The sequence below is a fragment of the Colletotrichum aenigma genome, assembly GCF_013390185.1.
Source record: "Colletotrichum aenigma strain Cg56 chromosome Unknown KSG_Cg56_contig09, whole genome shotgun sequence".
NCBI classification, from domain to species: domain Eukaryota; kingdom Fungi; phylum Ascomycota; class Sordariomycetes; order Glomerellales; family Glomerellaceae; genus Colletotrichum; species Colletotrichum aenigma.
In genome coordinates this window covers 3,691,974-3,706,549 of record NW_023500915.1, presented here as the reverse complement: position 1 = coordinate 3,706,549, position 14,576 = coordinate 3,691,974, and the positions used below count along the sequence as shown (strand labels likewise).

Here is a 14,576-nt window from a genome sequence, read left to right as displayed (position 1 = left end):
ATCAAGCCCCCTTCCGGCAACTTACAACCCAGATACCCGCCCGCGCCCCCGGAAATCCCGGCCGAAGTGCCTGGGACAAGCTCACCGCACGCGTGGTGGTGGCACGCGCGCATATCCTCCGATCTCCGAATCTCACTGAGATTCTACTGCTGCTGCTGGTGACCCCCGCGCGAATTCGCCCTATCACCAGCCCAGCCCACGTCGCGGCCAGATTTGGCCTGTACAGGCATCGGGCGACACCACCTTTCCTTTTTGTTCGTGTCTCCAACGCGCAGCAGCCGTTGGGCTTTCGGGCATAACTTCTGCTCTCCTGCAGCACAGGACCACAGTGAGCAGAGAAACAAGAAACCTCCGAACAGGAAAAAAGAATCTACTGCGATACCAAAGCAAGCACAAGAAGCACAAGCACTCGCCCGGCCCCTCTGGCCGACGGGATATTGCGCCATCCTCCACTTTCGCATCTCAACCGCGCACGCGCACGAGGCTGGTCCCACGCCCGGCCTGACCTGACGCTGACGCTGACGCTGAACGCTGACTGACGCCGGACGGAGACGTGCCTGACCCCAACATTTATTGAATTTCGGCCGGCGCCGTCTTGTTATACCTTGAAGCCTTGGCCCTTTTGGCGGCGACACGGATCTTGGGTTATCCTACCTACCCCGTCTTGACACTGCCTCTATCCCGGATCCAGGCTTGGACCGAACGATATCCACCGGGAAAGTAATTGAGTCTCCATTTCGCCACGTTCCCGCCGCCTGCCTTTCTCTTTCCGAGGGTAGGTGCGAAAGCGACAGACCAGGTTCCCGGGACACACGCAGTTCCATTCAGTTTTAGCCTCTAGACCGGGGCACCGACAAACCAAATTGACGGTTGTGGCATAACGCCATTGGACTCGGGCTGCGAAGCTCGAAACCCAGCAGTGACAACCTCAGGCCTGCTGCTGAGGGCCAAAAGAAAAGGGCCACGCGGATAACGGCGTTTAGGTGTTTTGGATCTTTCGGATAACTGGACCGGCTGGGAAGGAGTCTGCCACGCAGTATCGAATTCCCACATTGCAGGGAACCTCTTACGGACCACCACATCACTCCAGAGCTTACCGAGCGAGACGCTCGTTGCTGTCGGATGATGAGCCTGACCAACCCGCCATCCGTCGCCTCTGGCCCCAGCTCGGTGCGGACGGGCACGCTCAAGAGAAGCGTCCAGGCCGCGTTTGAAGGTGAGTTTTGGTGTTTGCTTGTGCTTCCTTCATGGTACCCGCCGTCCCTTACCTTGCCTTACCTTATTCACAAACGGACGTTCCGCGTCTGTGTTCGCCCCTGCTTCGAGTTGGCTTACTCTGATATCCCCAATTTTGCCCATCTACCTGACTCGAACTACTGTCAATGTGTCGTTTGAGGCGGCGGCGACGGCGGCGGACAAACCCAAAAGTCAAGCGACGTGCAACATAAAAAATAAGTTGAGCGAGAATATTGGCGGCAGACAAAAAAAAAAAAAAAAAAAAAAAAAAAAGAAGCTCCCATGGGAGTTTGCAAAGACAGACAGAAAGAAAGGATGGGGGACGGCGTGAGATGAAGTACTTATATCTTCGGAATGATCCATCTGACCCCAATTCCGCCGTCGACCGCCAACGCCGCCTTCTCCCCCGTGGATTTCCCCTTTCGCCTTCGTTGCTTTTACAATTTTGTTTTATCCACATTTTCTCCTCTTGTCGATCGACAGTCCCCAACCCCGGCCGGCGTCCCATCCGTCCTGGTGTATCGAATCGTATCTCGCCGTATGCACCCCTCCCACTGCTAATCCTGCACACTGCACTGCACACACTCACACACACATACACACACACCTCTGTCTCTGGCTGTTGCTGCTCTTTGGCTGCGCTCTGCATAGCTGCCAAGAGCCTTGGGGAAACGACTGATCAGAGAGAGCTCATCCTCGGGAATCGGGGTCATTGTACTTCGCCGCGGCACAGCTCCTCGCTTGCCTCTCAGGCTGCAACTGCGTCGTCGTTTCTCACTCTGGCCCCCTAAAACCCCCAATCTACCTCATCCTTTCTGATTATCCAACTACCCGACACTAGCTCACATCACGTCGCCTTACACACCCATTCATCACGACCCCAGTTCACATCCTATCGCATCCCAATCCCATCCTCCACCCCTCCTATCCCATCCTGCCGGGAATCCCGCCTACGACCAAACTTGCCTCTTGCATACATATCTCTGTCGGAAGGCCTTGCACTCACGTTGCGTTCGCGTCTCGTCTCTTCTCCTCATTCCCTCTGTTCGATCTCATTTTCGTCTCCTCTGTCTCCACCACACCCTTTTTCCCTTTTCCCATTTTTTTTTTTCGCTTTCCCTTTGCATCTCACACGAGCGCCCAGGCGGAGAGCGGAAGGGCGCCGGCACCACCCAGGTCTTCCCAGCTGTGTGTTTCGGGCCTTCGGCGGGTGGCAGGCTGCATTCTTCCGCCGTGCTCTGGCTGGCCTGCTTAAAGCTTAGGAGGCGCCCGAACCCCGCGAACTCCAGCCCATTGCCTCAATTCAGCCCCCAGTCAGTCCCTTCCGAGGCCTGGACCTAGATCGGCGGTGAGCTTTCTTGCCTGAGCTTGCCTTGCCTTGTCTTGGCCCCCTCATCTCAGTCGTCTTGTGCTCTCGTCAATCGTGTGATTGTCTCTCTCATAGTCAGCCCTGTGTCGCTGTGAGAGGTCTCACCTCATCTCATCCTCCGCTTGTACAAAGACAGACGCAACCAAGGAGACATGTGTCGTGTGTGAAGCGAGTGCATATCATTAAAAACCTTATCTCTTCTCCCTCTCTCTCTCGCCCGGTCTCTTATACCACCCCTCCTTCCATCCTCCCGCATACGTCCCTAAATATGTGGAGGGGTATCGGCTACGGCGGCCTGCACAGTCACAGCTCTTGTATTTGGCATCCCCCCCCTTCCGATTACATCTTGAATTCAAGATTCTCCACACCTTAAAAATCACCTCAGGCCATACTAACCTCACTTTTCACAGACCCAGCAGACCGCGGCGTAGGCCACATCAACTACCAGCCCAAGGTCCGCGTCATCGAGCGGTACAAGGTCGTCGGCTTCATCAGCTCAGGAACCTATGGCCGCGTCTACAAGGCCCTCGGCCGCCAGGGCCAGCCCGGCGAGTTCGCCATCAAGAAGTTCAAGCCCGACAAGGAGGGCGAGCAGATCTCTTACACGGGCATCTCGCAGTCCGCCATCCGCGAGATGTCCCTGTGCAGCGAGCTGAAGCACGCCAACGTTATCAAGCTGGTTGAGATCATCCTCGAGGACAAGTGCATCTTCATGGTCTTCGAGTACGCCGAGCACGACCTGCTGCAGATCATCCACCACCACACGCAGAACCCGCGCCATCCGATCCCGCCGCAGACCGTCAAGAGCATCATGTTCCAGCTGCTCAACGGGTGCCAGTACCTCCACGCCAACTGGGTCCTGCACCGCGACCTCAAGCCGGCCAACATCATGGTCACCTCCGCGGGCGAGGTCAAGATCGGCGACCTGGGCCTCGCGCGGCGCTTCGACAAGCCGCTGCACTCGCTCTTCAGCGGCGATAAGGTCGTCGTGACGATCTGGTACCGCGCGCCCGAGCTCATCCTCGGCTCGCGGCACTACACGCCCGCGATCGACATGTGGGCCATCGGCTGCATCTTCGCGGAGCTCCTCTCGCTGCGACCCATCTTCAAGGGCGAGGAGGCCAAGATGGACAGCAAGAAGACGGTGCCCTTCCAGCGCAATCAGATGCAGAAGATCGTCGACATAATGGGCCTGCCCACCAAGGAGCGGTGGCCGCTGCTGACCGCCATGCCCGAGTACACGCAGCTCGGCACGCTGCAGCCGCCGATGACGCCGCACCACCACGGCCACCACCGCGGGCACCACCACCAGCAGCCGCCGCCGGCGAACGGGTCGAACCTGGAGAAGTGGTACTACAGCACCATCTCGCAGGGGCAGTCGAGCAGCGCGACGTCGGCGCCGAACGCGCAGAACGCGCCGCTGGCGAGCCTGGGCGCGGAGGGGTACAAGTTGCTGGCGAGCTTGTTGGAGTACGACCCCGTGGAGCGGCTGACGGCGGCGAAGGCGCTGCAGCACCCGTTCTTCTCGACGGGGGATCGGTTGAACGCGCACTGCTTTGAGGGGCTGAAGAACGAGTACCCGCACAGGAGGGTCAGCCAGGACGACAACGATATCCGGACGAGTAGTTTGCCCGGGACGAAGAGGAGCGGGTTGCCGGATGATTCGTTGGCGAGGCCGGTGAAGAGGATGAAGGACATGTAGGGGTGGTTTTCGTGCAGGGGGCGTGTGAGGTGAGGCGTGTGGTTGCTTTTTTCTCTACGCCGGAGTTTTTTTGGACGGGTGGGGGCATAGAAGCGGCGTTTGGGGCGTTGATACCATATGAGTTATATTAGATGAAATGGAAGATGGGGACGAGGTCCTCTTGATGAAGCACGCTGTGTGCGAGTAAGAGTATGAGTGACATCGCAGGGACGGTGTGAATATACTGAAAGAGGTGCCGAGAACGGGCAGAGGTAGGAAGATTGCCCGCATCGAGTGATAACGAGCAAGTCAGCCTGACGCTTCACATGACGATATACCAAAATTTGGCTAACAGCGATACAGGTGTATTCCTTCAACAGCCGATTTGCCTGTTTCGATACCAAATATGAAGTCCCCGGCCCCTTATGTACCTTATACGAGAAAAGCGGTGTTGCCCGACTTGGTCGTTGGAGAGGAGTGTCCGTCTTCCTACCCGACACGTTCCGGCCATATGGCATCGTCGAAGGGCCGGACATCCTCATTCTGGCTTCCGATGGGTGTACGGGTCTTGTGCTATATAAGGCGTTGATGTTGTACTTGAAAATATAGGCCAGACAGCCAATATGCATCTCTAGCATCTCTGCGACTTCGTCTGGAGATGAAAGATGTGAGCTCCGTGACGAAGGGTTACCTGGGGATGTTCTGGTAGAGAGAGGCTTGTTCCTTTCCGACTGAACCAAATTCTCAATGCTTCCGGGTCTTTGCCTCCTCCGTGGGAGTATTGGGTGGGGATCAAACGCGGGCCGATGAAGAATAGTCTTGGAACACTTCAAGCGCGACTGGACCATACAATATCGCGGCAACAGTATCGCGGCAGGCGTTGAAACGACCTCGGGCTCGAACTATGTCCTAATTGCCTTCTGGATGGACCAGGTGCAATTGTCAGATGTTTGCCTGGGTCAGATTCTGGTCGAGAAAACAGGGCCGGCCCTGACTTCTTCGTCTCTTATAGAAGACATCGCACCTGGATCTTGATCGCTTCCAGGGTGTCTTGCAAGAATCTTGATCCTGAGGTCGTGAATCGATGCCTGCCTAGGTGTCGGTAGCTTAAGTACGCTCATGTGAGCACCTTTTCGTGCTTCTAACCAGAATTGTAGAATTGGTCAGCTAGTACCTGCTGCGGATCTTCATCATCCTAATGACTGACAGGTGGTGAGCGCCGCCCGACTTCGTTCGATGTTTGATATGAAAAGAGAATATTGGATCATCTTAGTATATTTGTATGAATACAATGGCAGAAGCAGTCATGAGAGAAGACGATGGCACGAAGGCGTGACTTGGGGCTGTTTGGCGTCAATTTTGAGAATCGCTGCCCAACAGAACTAGTACTCTGTTCGTAGTGTTTCCACTGAGAATTTGCAATTTTTCTTAAGAGTTTCATTGGGGACGAAGCACCCAAGAGTATGGGCAAATATGTCGGGGCCTTTATACACATCAAAGACGTCAAACTGGGGAGGTGGTCGGATCGCCCCGCATCGCGTAGGCTGTGGGGTGTCTATAAAGCGTAGCCTTGGACACATTACACTGGCTAAGCAACAATCTTACGGTCTTCCGGGTCTGTTGGAGTTCGTATTGTGATGTTTTTGAAGCCGAGGTGGCCTATCTATGAGACGGGAATTGATCGACAAGGATACGCGCAAAAGTCTTGCTTTCTCTCCCTAGTCGACAACGTCTTCCTTCCCTGTCTTTGCTCAGTGGCGTATTCATGGACGGTTGGTTGAGGCGTATCATTAGAGCGTGGGCGAGGATCTCGGACAGACAGATACATCTTTCGCATGATTAGGATGTGGTGTCGTTGAGAAGCACGTGAAGGCCGGAACCATTTGATTGGAACCAAAGAATGGAGCGTTTTATTGTGCGTCTCTTGCTGCAGAGAGGTTCCAAAAGAGCAGAACGACCGCCGCTTTTATATAAAAGCATTTATTTTGAAATTATCTCCGAAATACTTGGCGCGACAACTGAACGAGCGTCAGCCTTGTTGGCTGCTGCTAATAGGTATTTGCGGTGCATGACGAAGGCCTCGGCGCAGTCTTGGGTTCTAGAGGCAAGTTCTCAGAAACGGGTTATCTTCCGCGTGAGACCGACTGGAGACGTGTGCGAGCCTATGCCTTGCTCCGAAGGGGGCGAGTATAAAACTCCCGTGACTCGCCTGGTGTGGTGGTTGTTCCACGCCAAACAAATGTGTCCTCGTTGGATCTGCATAGATGTCTATTTGATTCGACAAAAGTTGTCGTTCATAACGTCAACTTGTCCCTTGATTATGGTTTTGCGTTCCTCAATTGTCCGATACCTTTGTCTTCCTTCTGTCCTTCGAGCCTGATGGCGTCCGGTGTTCGCTGCGGTTTATTCATGTGTACTCGATGCTCATATCAAATTAGAAACAGCTAGATAGCTCCATGACAGGGGTTAAACAAGAACTGAGGCGCAGTGAAATTCATAGCAGAGTCTCAGCGAAAGGGTAAGCGTTGCCCAGCAAATTGTTTCTGGTTGGCATTGAAAACTTACTAGAAGATGTTCTTTTTTAATACAAGCCGTCGCCTCACGCAAGCTCGAAGAAGCAATCAAGTGATGTGGCGGAGAGATCCAGTCCTTCCGATACCGTCTGTACCACAATTGTCAAGTGCTTCTATTAGGAAGCTTCCAGTCCGGGGCCTAACCAAACACCGCCTTTCGCTTCAGCATTCTTAGAATCTCTACACAATCGTTCTAGAAGTTTGCTTGGTTAGAGCACATTGAGATGTAGAAACCACACCTAAAGCCAGAAATCAGGGCTATCATAGTCGATCAAGCACATTAGCTTTCGCCATACAATATTATGTCTCCATCGTTCTCCATAATTTCTTGCTTATACTGCCCAATACATCGCACCATCAAATGCAGATAGCGATGACCATTTGTGAATGCCGACTTTATTCCTGAAGCTTAATCGTCGTGACGACGATGGGCAGGGCTTGTGTGATCCCGTTGGACCCGAGCATTTGAAATTCAACCAGCCACAAACTCCAACCATCTGCTTTAACGCAGCCAAATTGAAAGCCATTGTGTTCCAAAAATTGCAACCATATGCGTGTCCATGGCGATGTTAAATACTTCTCACAGAGCTGGCTACATGGAAAGAAGTTGCTCCATCTTTCCGACCAATACATTGGAGGAAAGAGGTCGATTGTTGTTGAAGTTGGGATTTTGTTGGACACGATCTATACACCTGTTCTGCGAAAAACGTCATTAGAGCGTGGACAATCTGGCACATTAACTAATCATTGACGCTTCGGCGACTACAGTCTCAATCGTATATAATCTTAGGAAGATACAAATCTCTCAAAATCTTTACAAATTGAATAGCGCGATTATGGTGTGATTGTCTGCCGTGTTTACACAGACCAGCATGCCTTTCGAGAAAACCCCCCAGAAAATCTCACCTGAAGCCAATCTATTTGGAATTCGCATGCGTTGTTCTGCGGCTCTCTGGACGATCCTGATCGCATGGTTATCCGTGTCTGTGTATACTCTGGCTGGCAACGTCCAATGCGGAGTTCCTTGCCAACCACCCCTGAGGTATTTCGTCGGCTGACATACAAAGGAATATCATTTCCTTAGAAGTGCCAACTGACTCCGCCAGTATTTTGGCTTCGTTTTGCTAAGCAAGAAGACAAGCAATGGCTTAAATGCCTTACACATAGCTGTCTGCGTGACGGAACGCTGGTCAACTCGCGCCGACAGATTCACGTGTGGGAGTGTTGCGTCCCACACCACATCACGAGATTCATATCCAAATCGAAGGTGAGCAGCCGAGGTAGGTCTAGAATTGAATGGTATCCATGAGAGCGCGCAGAGACAAAGGAAAGCTATCATTTGCCCTCATTTCTTGAATATAAATGCTCAGCATCCTGGCATCCATTTCTTTCGAACGGCAAATGACAGTAGCAGCGTTTGCGATGTTTCTACCCCCGTACATGCAACGAAGGCAATCAAATACCAAGGGCTTTGTTTTGAATCAGCTCGATGAAAGACTGAGTGACCAAATGAAAATTCAATGCGGGTTCTTGGCTGGCGACTCTGTCGACGTGGCTCGTCGTTTTCTTGTCCATGCGAATAGCATCCCACGGGGGACGAATGCTTGCTTGTCTGAACCTCGCGAAACCTTGAAATGGACTCTTTGACGGGCACGGCAGGCAAGACCGTGCACCGGGAAAAACTTCTGTACATCATCGGTAGGGTTGAGCAAATTGCCGCCATATCTTGCCACCATACAATCACTTATCGCGGACAGCGGGTTAGTTGTTCGCAGAGCCACCAGCAAGGCAACTGCCGCACCAAGTCCTCTGCCGGGCCCTGTCGAAAGGGCTCTCCCCAGGTTCCCCAGATGTAAACAAATTCCCAACTTGGATGGGAATCAATGTCACTGCCGAACGATCACACGAAACATGCGGGTCAACTGTTTGGGGAACCAAGGCATACGGTTTGTTTTGATGCATTTCATATTTGAGAGAATCATGAACCCATTCCCCCTTTCACGCCGCGTAGACTCTAGAATTTTATGTGCTCCGACCAACCCAGCCGAAGACACACCAAGGGACGATGCAAAAGCCGCATTATTTCTTCGTCGAATAATGCACAAAGCCGCAGCCGGTTGGATGACCCCATGAGATAAGGGAACCCCCAAGGAACACACGAGCCCAAGTTGACGACATTTTTCATTTTGATGTTCCACCAACGCCGCCCACGGTGCGGATGATCCGGGGAATCCCTCATGCGCCTTGACCCTAGGCAAGGTAAACCGCTTACTCCTTCTTCTTCTTGGCACCCTTGACCTTCGCCGTTCCGCGCAGAGTCTTCTGGCGGTTCTTGCGCTGCTTGCCTGTGGAGCGCGAGGAATGTCAGCGTTTGCTTCAGGGGGGTGGGGGGTGTTGTTCGCCACCGCGCGGGAGACACCAGACGGCCCAGCAGAGGGACGGCATTCGGGGAGATGCCCGACCGCTTCCGCAAGACCTCCTGATATCCTCCCTGGGTGGCGGACCGGTGTCGACGTACGCTGCTGTCTGCTGGCCTTCTCGATCTTGTTGGCGAAGCCAACGCGGACCAGTCTGTAGTGGGGCTCGAACTTCTTCATGGCCTCGGGGGAGTCGTAGACGAGAGCGAAGCCGGTGGTCTTGCCACCACCGAACTGGGTGCGGAGACCGAAGACGTTGATCTGGTCCTTGGTGGCCTTGTACAAGGAGCCGAGCTTCTCACGGAGCTCATCCTTGGAGATGTTGGCACGGCCGGGGTGGAGGATGTCACTGTTGCGCGGGCAAAGTCAGCACACACAAGTCTCTTGCATCGAACTTTTTTTTTCGCCCTTTGCCCCGGTTGCCCCATGCTTCCTCCACGCGCTCGCGTTTCGTCAAAATTTGTGGCCGACAAAAGTGTCGCAGTTGTCGCTGTCTTTCGGTCTTCGATGGCGGCGGTGATGGATTGTCGCGGTTGGATGCTCCTTTCGTTGCGGTGGTTTCCTCCTCTTCTTCGATTCGGGGCTTCTTGGGCGAGACAAAGACGGAAATCTTGAGGGGGCAAACTCACACGACCATCTGCTTACGGCCAAGCAGGGGGTTACGGATGAACTTGCGAGTTCGCAGGGTGACGGGGGTGTCGACGTCCGCCATCTTTGCGGTTGGGCTGATCTGTCTGTCGAGAGGGTTGACGCTGAGACAGAAAGTCGGAGAGGTGTGATATCGTCAAAGTCCTGAGAATTGTGATGGGGTACCAGAGGTGAAATTTCCGCGAGGGGGACTGGTTCGCTTAATTGGGCGGAAGCCCTAGAAAGCGTCCGTGCCTCAGGACGGCGCACAGCAGCCTGCCATCAATGGAGAGTGGCAGCAAGTGTCGGGGTCACGTGGGGCGACTGGATCCTTCCCTTTTTTTTTTCTCTTTCGTGTCTGGCAAGAGCGTACCAAGTCATGTGACTGCCACCTTCCGCCCAGCGAATTAGAATTTTTGGGATGCAACTCTGGAAATGTCGCCAACGCTGAAGCAGCTTGTGGAGGGGTCCGATGCTGCACTGTGTTTGTACGGCTCAACTTTGCGATTCTGACTCAGCAACATCTCAGTGCCCCTCGACTCTGTTCATGTCGACATCTTGAATTCCACTGACATGCCTTGACAAGATATGAGAGACCGATACCGGATCATTCTTTCGCTTTTAATCTTTACCTTGGATCTGATTCCAATTCCTCTCGCACCGAGGTGGTTTCAGAAGAGTCAATCAACAACATTGTTTTTTAGGCAGGAGCATCCGTTTTGGTGCCTCCTCACTGCCAATTTTTAACCCACTTCCCAATTGGGCAACACGACAACTTCACTTCAAACCCTGGTCAACTTCACCAGGCACCAGGCACAAAGTACCAGATTCATTGCCAAGATGATGCATCTTTCAACACCAGACGACTCCGTCAATCGGTTCTGCTCCCAATATCTGCAGCTCGAGCCAACGCCAGATTATCCACCCGCTCAAGTTATTCGAGAACCACAGGCCCAGAATGCAATCTACAAGAAGCTGTTTTCAGACGAAGGCCCACGTTACGCGCCTCCAGGTCGATATAGACTTCGTGTACTTAAAGAGCTCGTCGCGAGAATAGAGTCGAGTATTGAGGACTGGGACCAGCATGTAAGTGCCCCCTCAATCTGTAACACCCAAGCATAACACGTTCCTGGGCGGAAGCGTCTGACTACCCTCAGGAGGTTTCGGAAGATCTCATGACAGCCTTGTCAGAGTCTCTCGCGAATCCAATCCCCTCCGAGGCATCTTCCGTCCAGCAAAAGTCCTACGTCACATACCACCTTAGTGGACTGGAGAGCATATCCCCAGATTGGCCGTTATCTACACCTGACATCACCCTGCTTGAGGCCCGCTCGCTGATCTCTGCGTCTGGTACCACGGGTCTCCGAACTTGGGAAGCCGCATTGCACCTTGGTCAGTACTTATGCGCCAACCATCAGATCATCAACGGAAAAAGGGTCTTGGAACTTGGTGCAGGAACCGGATATCTCGCCATCCTCTGCGCCAAGCACCTTGATGCCGCTCACGTTGTTGCGTCGGACGGGTCTGATGATGTTATCAACAACCTCCCAGAGAGTTTCTTCCTCAACGATCTTCAAAACAGCGAGCTGGTTAGACCCATGGAGCTGAGATGGGGACACGCCCTCATCGGAACAGAAGATCAGAAGTGGAACAATGGCGAGAGCGTCGACGTCGTCATCGGCGCCGACATCACGTACGACCAGAGCATCATCCCAGCGCTTATCGCGACGGCCGAGGAGCTGTTCACCCTCTTCCCCAAGGTTGAGGTCTTGATATCTGCAACTCAACGCAACGAGGTTACCTTTGAGGCCTTCTGCAGCCGCTGCCGCGAACGCGGTATGGGCTTGGACTACGTCGACTTTCCCATTACCGCCAGGGCGCTGCAAAAGGGCCCCTTCTACAGCGACAGCGTTCCCATCCGGATATGCCGAGTGTCTGCGCCCTCGAGTACGAGCACAAGCGTGATGTGGTGAGATCGTCATCAAAGCGACCGTGACGCCCTGATAAGCCGCGGTTAAGCCCACGCGGCAAGAAGCTTGATGCTACCGCAATGCAGCTGTCCGAGCCACCGCGCCGAACGTTCGGCATCGTGCATATGCAACTTGCGGAACGCAACACCGGCGAGGCGACGCATCTCTCGAGCACAGAGAGTTCTAGACCGCTGGCGCACCTTCCAAGGAAGCTAACAAGACGTCGTCAGGACTCCCGTAGCCTAGACACCGCAGTGACTGCTGGCTCAAAAAAAGAGTTTTCGCCAGGCCAGCTGGTTGCAATACCACGACATGTGAAGCGCAATAAACTTGACAAGAGACGATGAATCAGCAACAGCAGTTCATGGCCTGACGCTGCAAAACCTACATCAGCACGAGGAAAGCTCACAAGGTTGACAAGGATCAACGATGACATGCGTGCAAATCCAAAACGCAGGGTCCAGTCTGAACTTGGAAACTGGAGCGTCTCTGGTAAAATGGGAGATCTCCCGAAACCCGAGAAGCCTCCAGGGATTTCTTCGAGGGCGGAGAGGGGAAAACTGGTGACTTCCAGGGTGAATGGCGCCTTACAGCTGCGAATGGCAAGCTGGTGTCGTGCGCACGACGATGAAAAGTCGGGGCTGAAAGTCAGTTCATGGCGAGTAACATCGTTCGCGAGCTCGAGCATGCACCGCAAGCTTTTTTCCCGAGCCCATCATGCCATCTCCAACAAGATTCACTGGGACCTCCGCGAACCAGTCGATTATCAGGTTATTGCCTGTCAACTTCATGCATCCCCAGCTTTCCCCGCATTCCCGGGGCTGCCAGAAGCATGTGGCCTGATGCTCCGGCAGTCTCAGGGCGTGGAGAGAGTTCGAGAGCACCGCAAACGTTCAGGATGAGGGGTCAACCTTTTCTTCTCCTCTAACCTTCGCCTGTTGCTTTTCGATTGTCGGTTGAGAACCCCAGAAAGTCATTTCAATACCGAAGAAAAAGCTTGACCCGGTAGGAATGGAATTTACGTAAGGCTGTGTTGACAAAATTCAATACGGAGACTACGCTCCGGTTTACGACGTGTGAAAAGGTGAGCCTGACAGACGGATGGACGTCATATTGTCGACCGTTCAAGGTGTGGCTGAAAATTGCTGGGGGAAAAGAATGGAAATTATGGCGAAACACTACGCAAGCTGGGCCTGGGTGACGTGCGAAGGTCTTGTGGCTCGCACGAAGGAACGGACCCTTGCAACATCGATTAGGAGGAAAGAGACGCAGGGAGCTCACTGATTGGGCGGGCTGGCATTCTCTGGAAGCACCAACACATTGCCAATCCACCGGTATGGTGGTCTGGCCTTCATTTGTGGAAGCTCAGAGCTTTGATAGCTGGGGGAGCTCTATCTTTCCTTCTGGACCTTCCTTTGACGGCATGGGAGCAACATGGCCGGGGGCGGGATCGGGATCAGGAGAAGGGGGTTAGGGGGAGGAGAAAAAAAGGCGGGAACGAAACAGGGCAGGGTCGAGCCGTTGAAACGAGGCTATGAAGTCATCGCACGCGCCCCAAGGATGAGGATCAGAAGAGGCTCAGATCATGGGTCGGCCTATCGTCTTTTCCATCAGTCCCATCATATGTTTGGTTCGGATCGAATTCTATGTGGTGTGCGTGTGTTGTCTGGTGTGGTTTGCGACTTGTCAAAAAAAAAAAAAAAAGGGGACTTTGGGATTGCCGGCCAGTCACCTTTCCCTTCCGTCTATTGGGGGCCAAAGGAGCTTCTCTGCAAGGTACGAACCGCCTCCTGGTGGTCTCGTGGCTGCGGTTGCGTACACCGGGGGCGACGATCCCAGAGGCTGGACTGTCAGGGAATTCTGATCCCCTCCGATCATTTGATGATGGGAGCTCCTGGGCCTTCGGTAGAGGTGCAGTTGCTGGCTTCGCCGCGCCGCCAGCCTGAAGCGAGAGGTGAGGTCGTCCCGCCCGGACGAATGTCCGTTTGCAAGCCCTCTCTGAAGGTGGTGTCGGAGTGACATCCATGCAACCCACAGCAGCAAGAAGGGTCTTTTCAAGCTGCCAAACTGAACCAAAAGGTATCTCGACACCCAACGAGCGCGCGGTGTGTACACCCTTCACCGCTCACCATCATTTCCTGCTGGGCATGGGGGCCAGGCTGCGCTTGAGATCAGAGGCGTTGGCTGATCCGCGGCGTCTGCCCAGAGGGATCTCCCGCAACACGAGCATGCGAATTCGTCTGAAAACAGGATGTCCCCTTACCAGAACCCCTCCAGCATTCAGCTTTGGCCACAGCTTGTCCTGTCTTGCTCGGAAGTCGTGCCGGGGACAGCTTCTATTCAAAGCACATCGGAGCAAAAAACATAAAGCATGAGCGTTATTAGCGGGCCGTGTGCCAAAGAGTGGCCCCCTTGTGTCCCCATTATTACCAGGCGAATACCTCATCGACGGCCTAAAAAGCAGGGAGAAATGGCAAAGCAAAGGGAGACCAAACGTGGGATCGCGATACGTGAGACCCCAAGCGCTGGCAAGCCACATGGTCTTCTGAGGCACGTACGTCACTTGTGTGTTCGAATGGCCCTGTAGCGGTCTCGAGTTGGGAAGTACAAAATGCCACCAGCCTCAAAGGCGTCAAGCCCCGAGACAGCTGTTCAGTCTCAAGCAACCCTTTCCCTCCTCCTCCGAGTACCTTAGTCTACACC

The 14,576-nt window shown here is 53.8% G+C and overlaps 3 protein-coding genes across 3 annotated transcripts; 2 read left to right on the top strand and 1 right to left on the bottom strand.

Annotated features, from left to right (window-relative positions):
* Positions 1-1,125: 1,125 nt before the first annotated feature.
* SSN3 (Serine/threonine-protein kinase SSN3) lies at positions 1,126-4,307 on the top strand (the record flags this gene model as incomplete). Its single annotated transcript, XM_037328914.1, has 2 exons — positions 1,126-1,216; positions 3,016-4,307. 2 exons carry the CDS (start codon positions 1,126-1,128, stop codon positions 4,305-4,307), a joined length of 1,383 nt encoding a protein of 460 aa, XP_037173200.1.
* A 4,820-nt stretch (positions 4,308-9,127) lies between these two features.
* On the bottom strand, positions 9,128-9,988 carry CGCA056_v013670 (40S ribosomal protein S24; the record flags this gene model as incomplete). Its single annotated transcript, XM_037328913.1, has 3 exons — positions 9,128-9,204; positions 9,378-9,625; positions 9,906-9,988. 3 exons carry the CDS (start codon positions 9,986-9,988, stop codon positions 9,128-9,130), a joined length of 408 nt encoding a protein of 135 aa, XP_037173199.1.
* Positions 9,989-10,743: 755 nt separating this feature from the next.
* CGCA056_v013669 (Protein-lysine N-methyltransferase EFM3) lies at positions 10,744-11,876 on the top strand (the record flags this gene model as incomplete). Its single annotated transcript, XM_037328912.1, has 2 exons — positions 10,744-10,989; positions 11,061-11,876. 2 exons carry the CDS (start codon positions 10,744-10,746, stop codon positions 11,874-11,876), a joined length of 1,062 nt encoding a protein of 353 aa, XP_037172621.1.
* Positions 11,877-14,576: the final 2,700 nt, after the last annotated feature.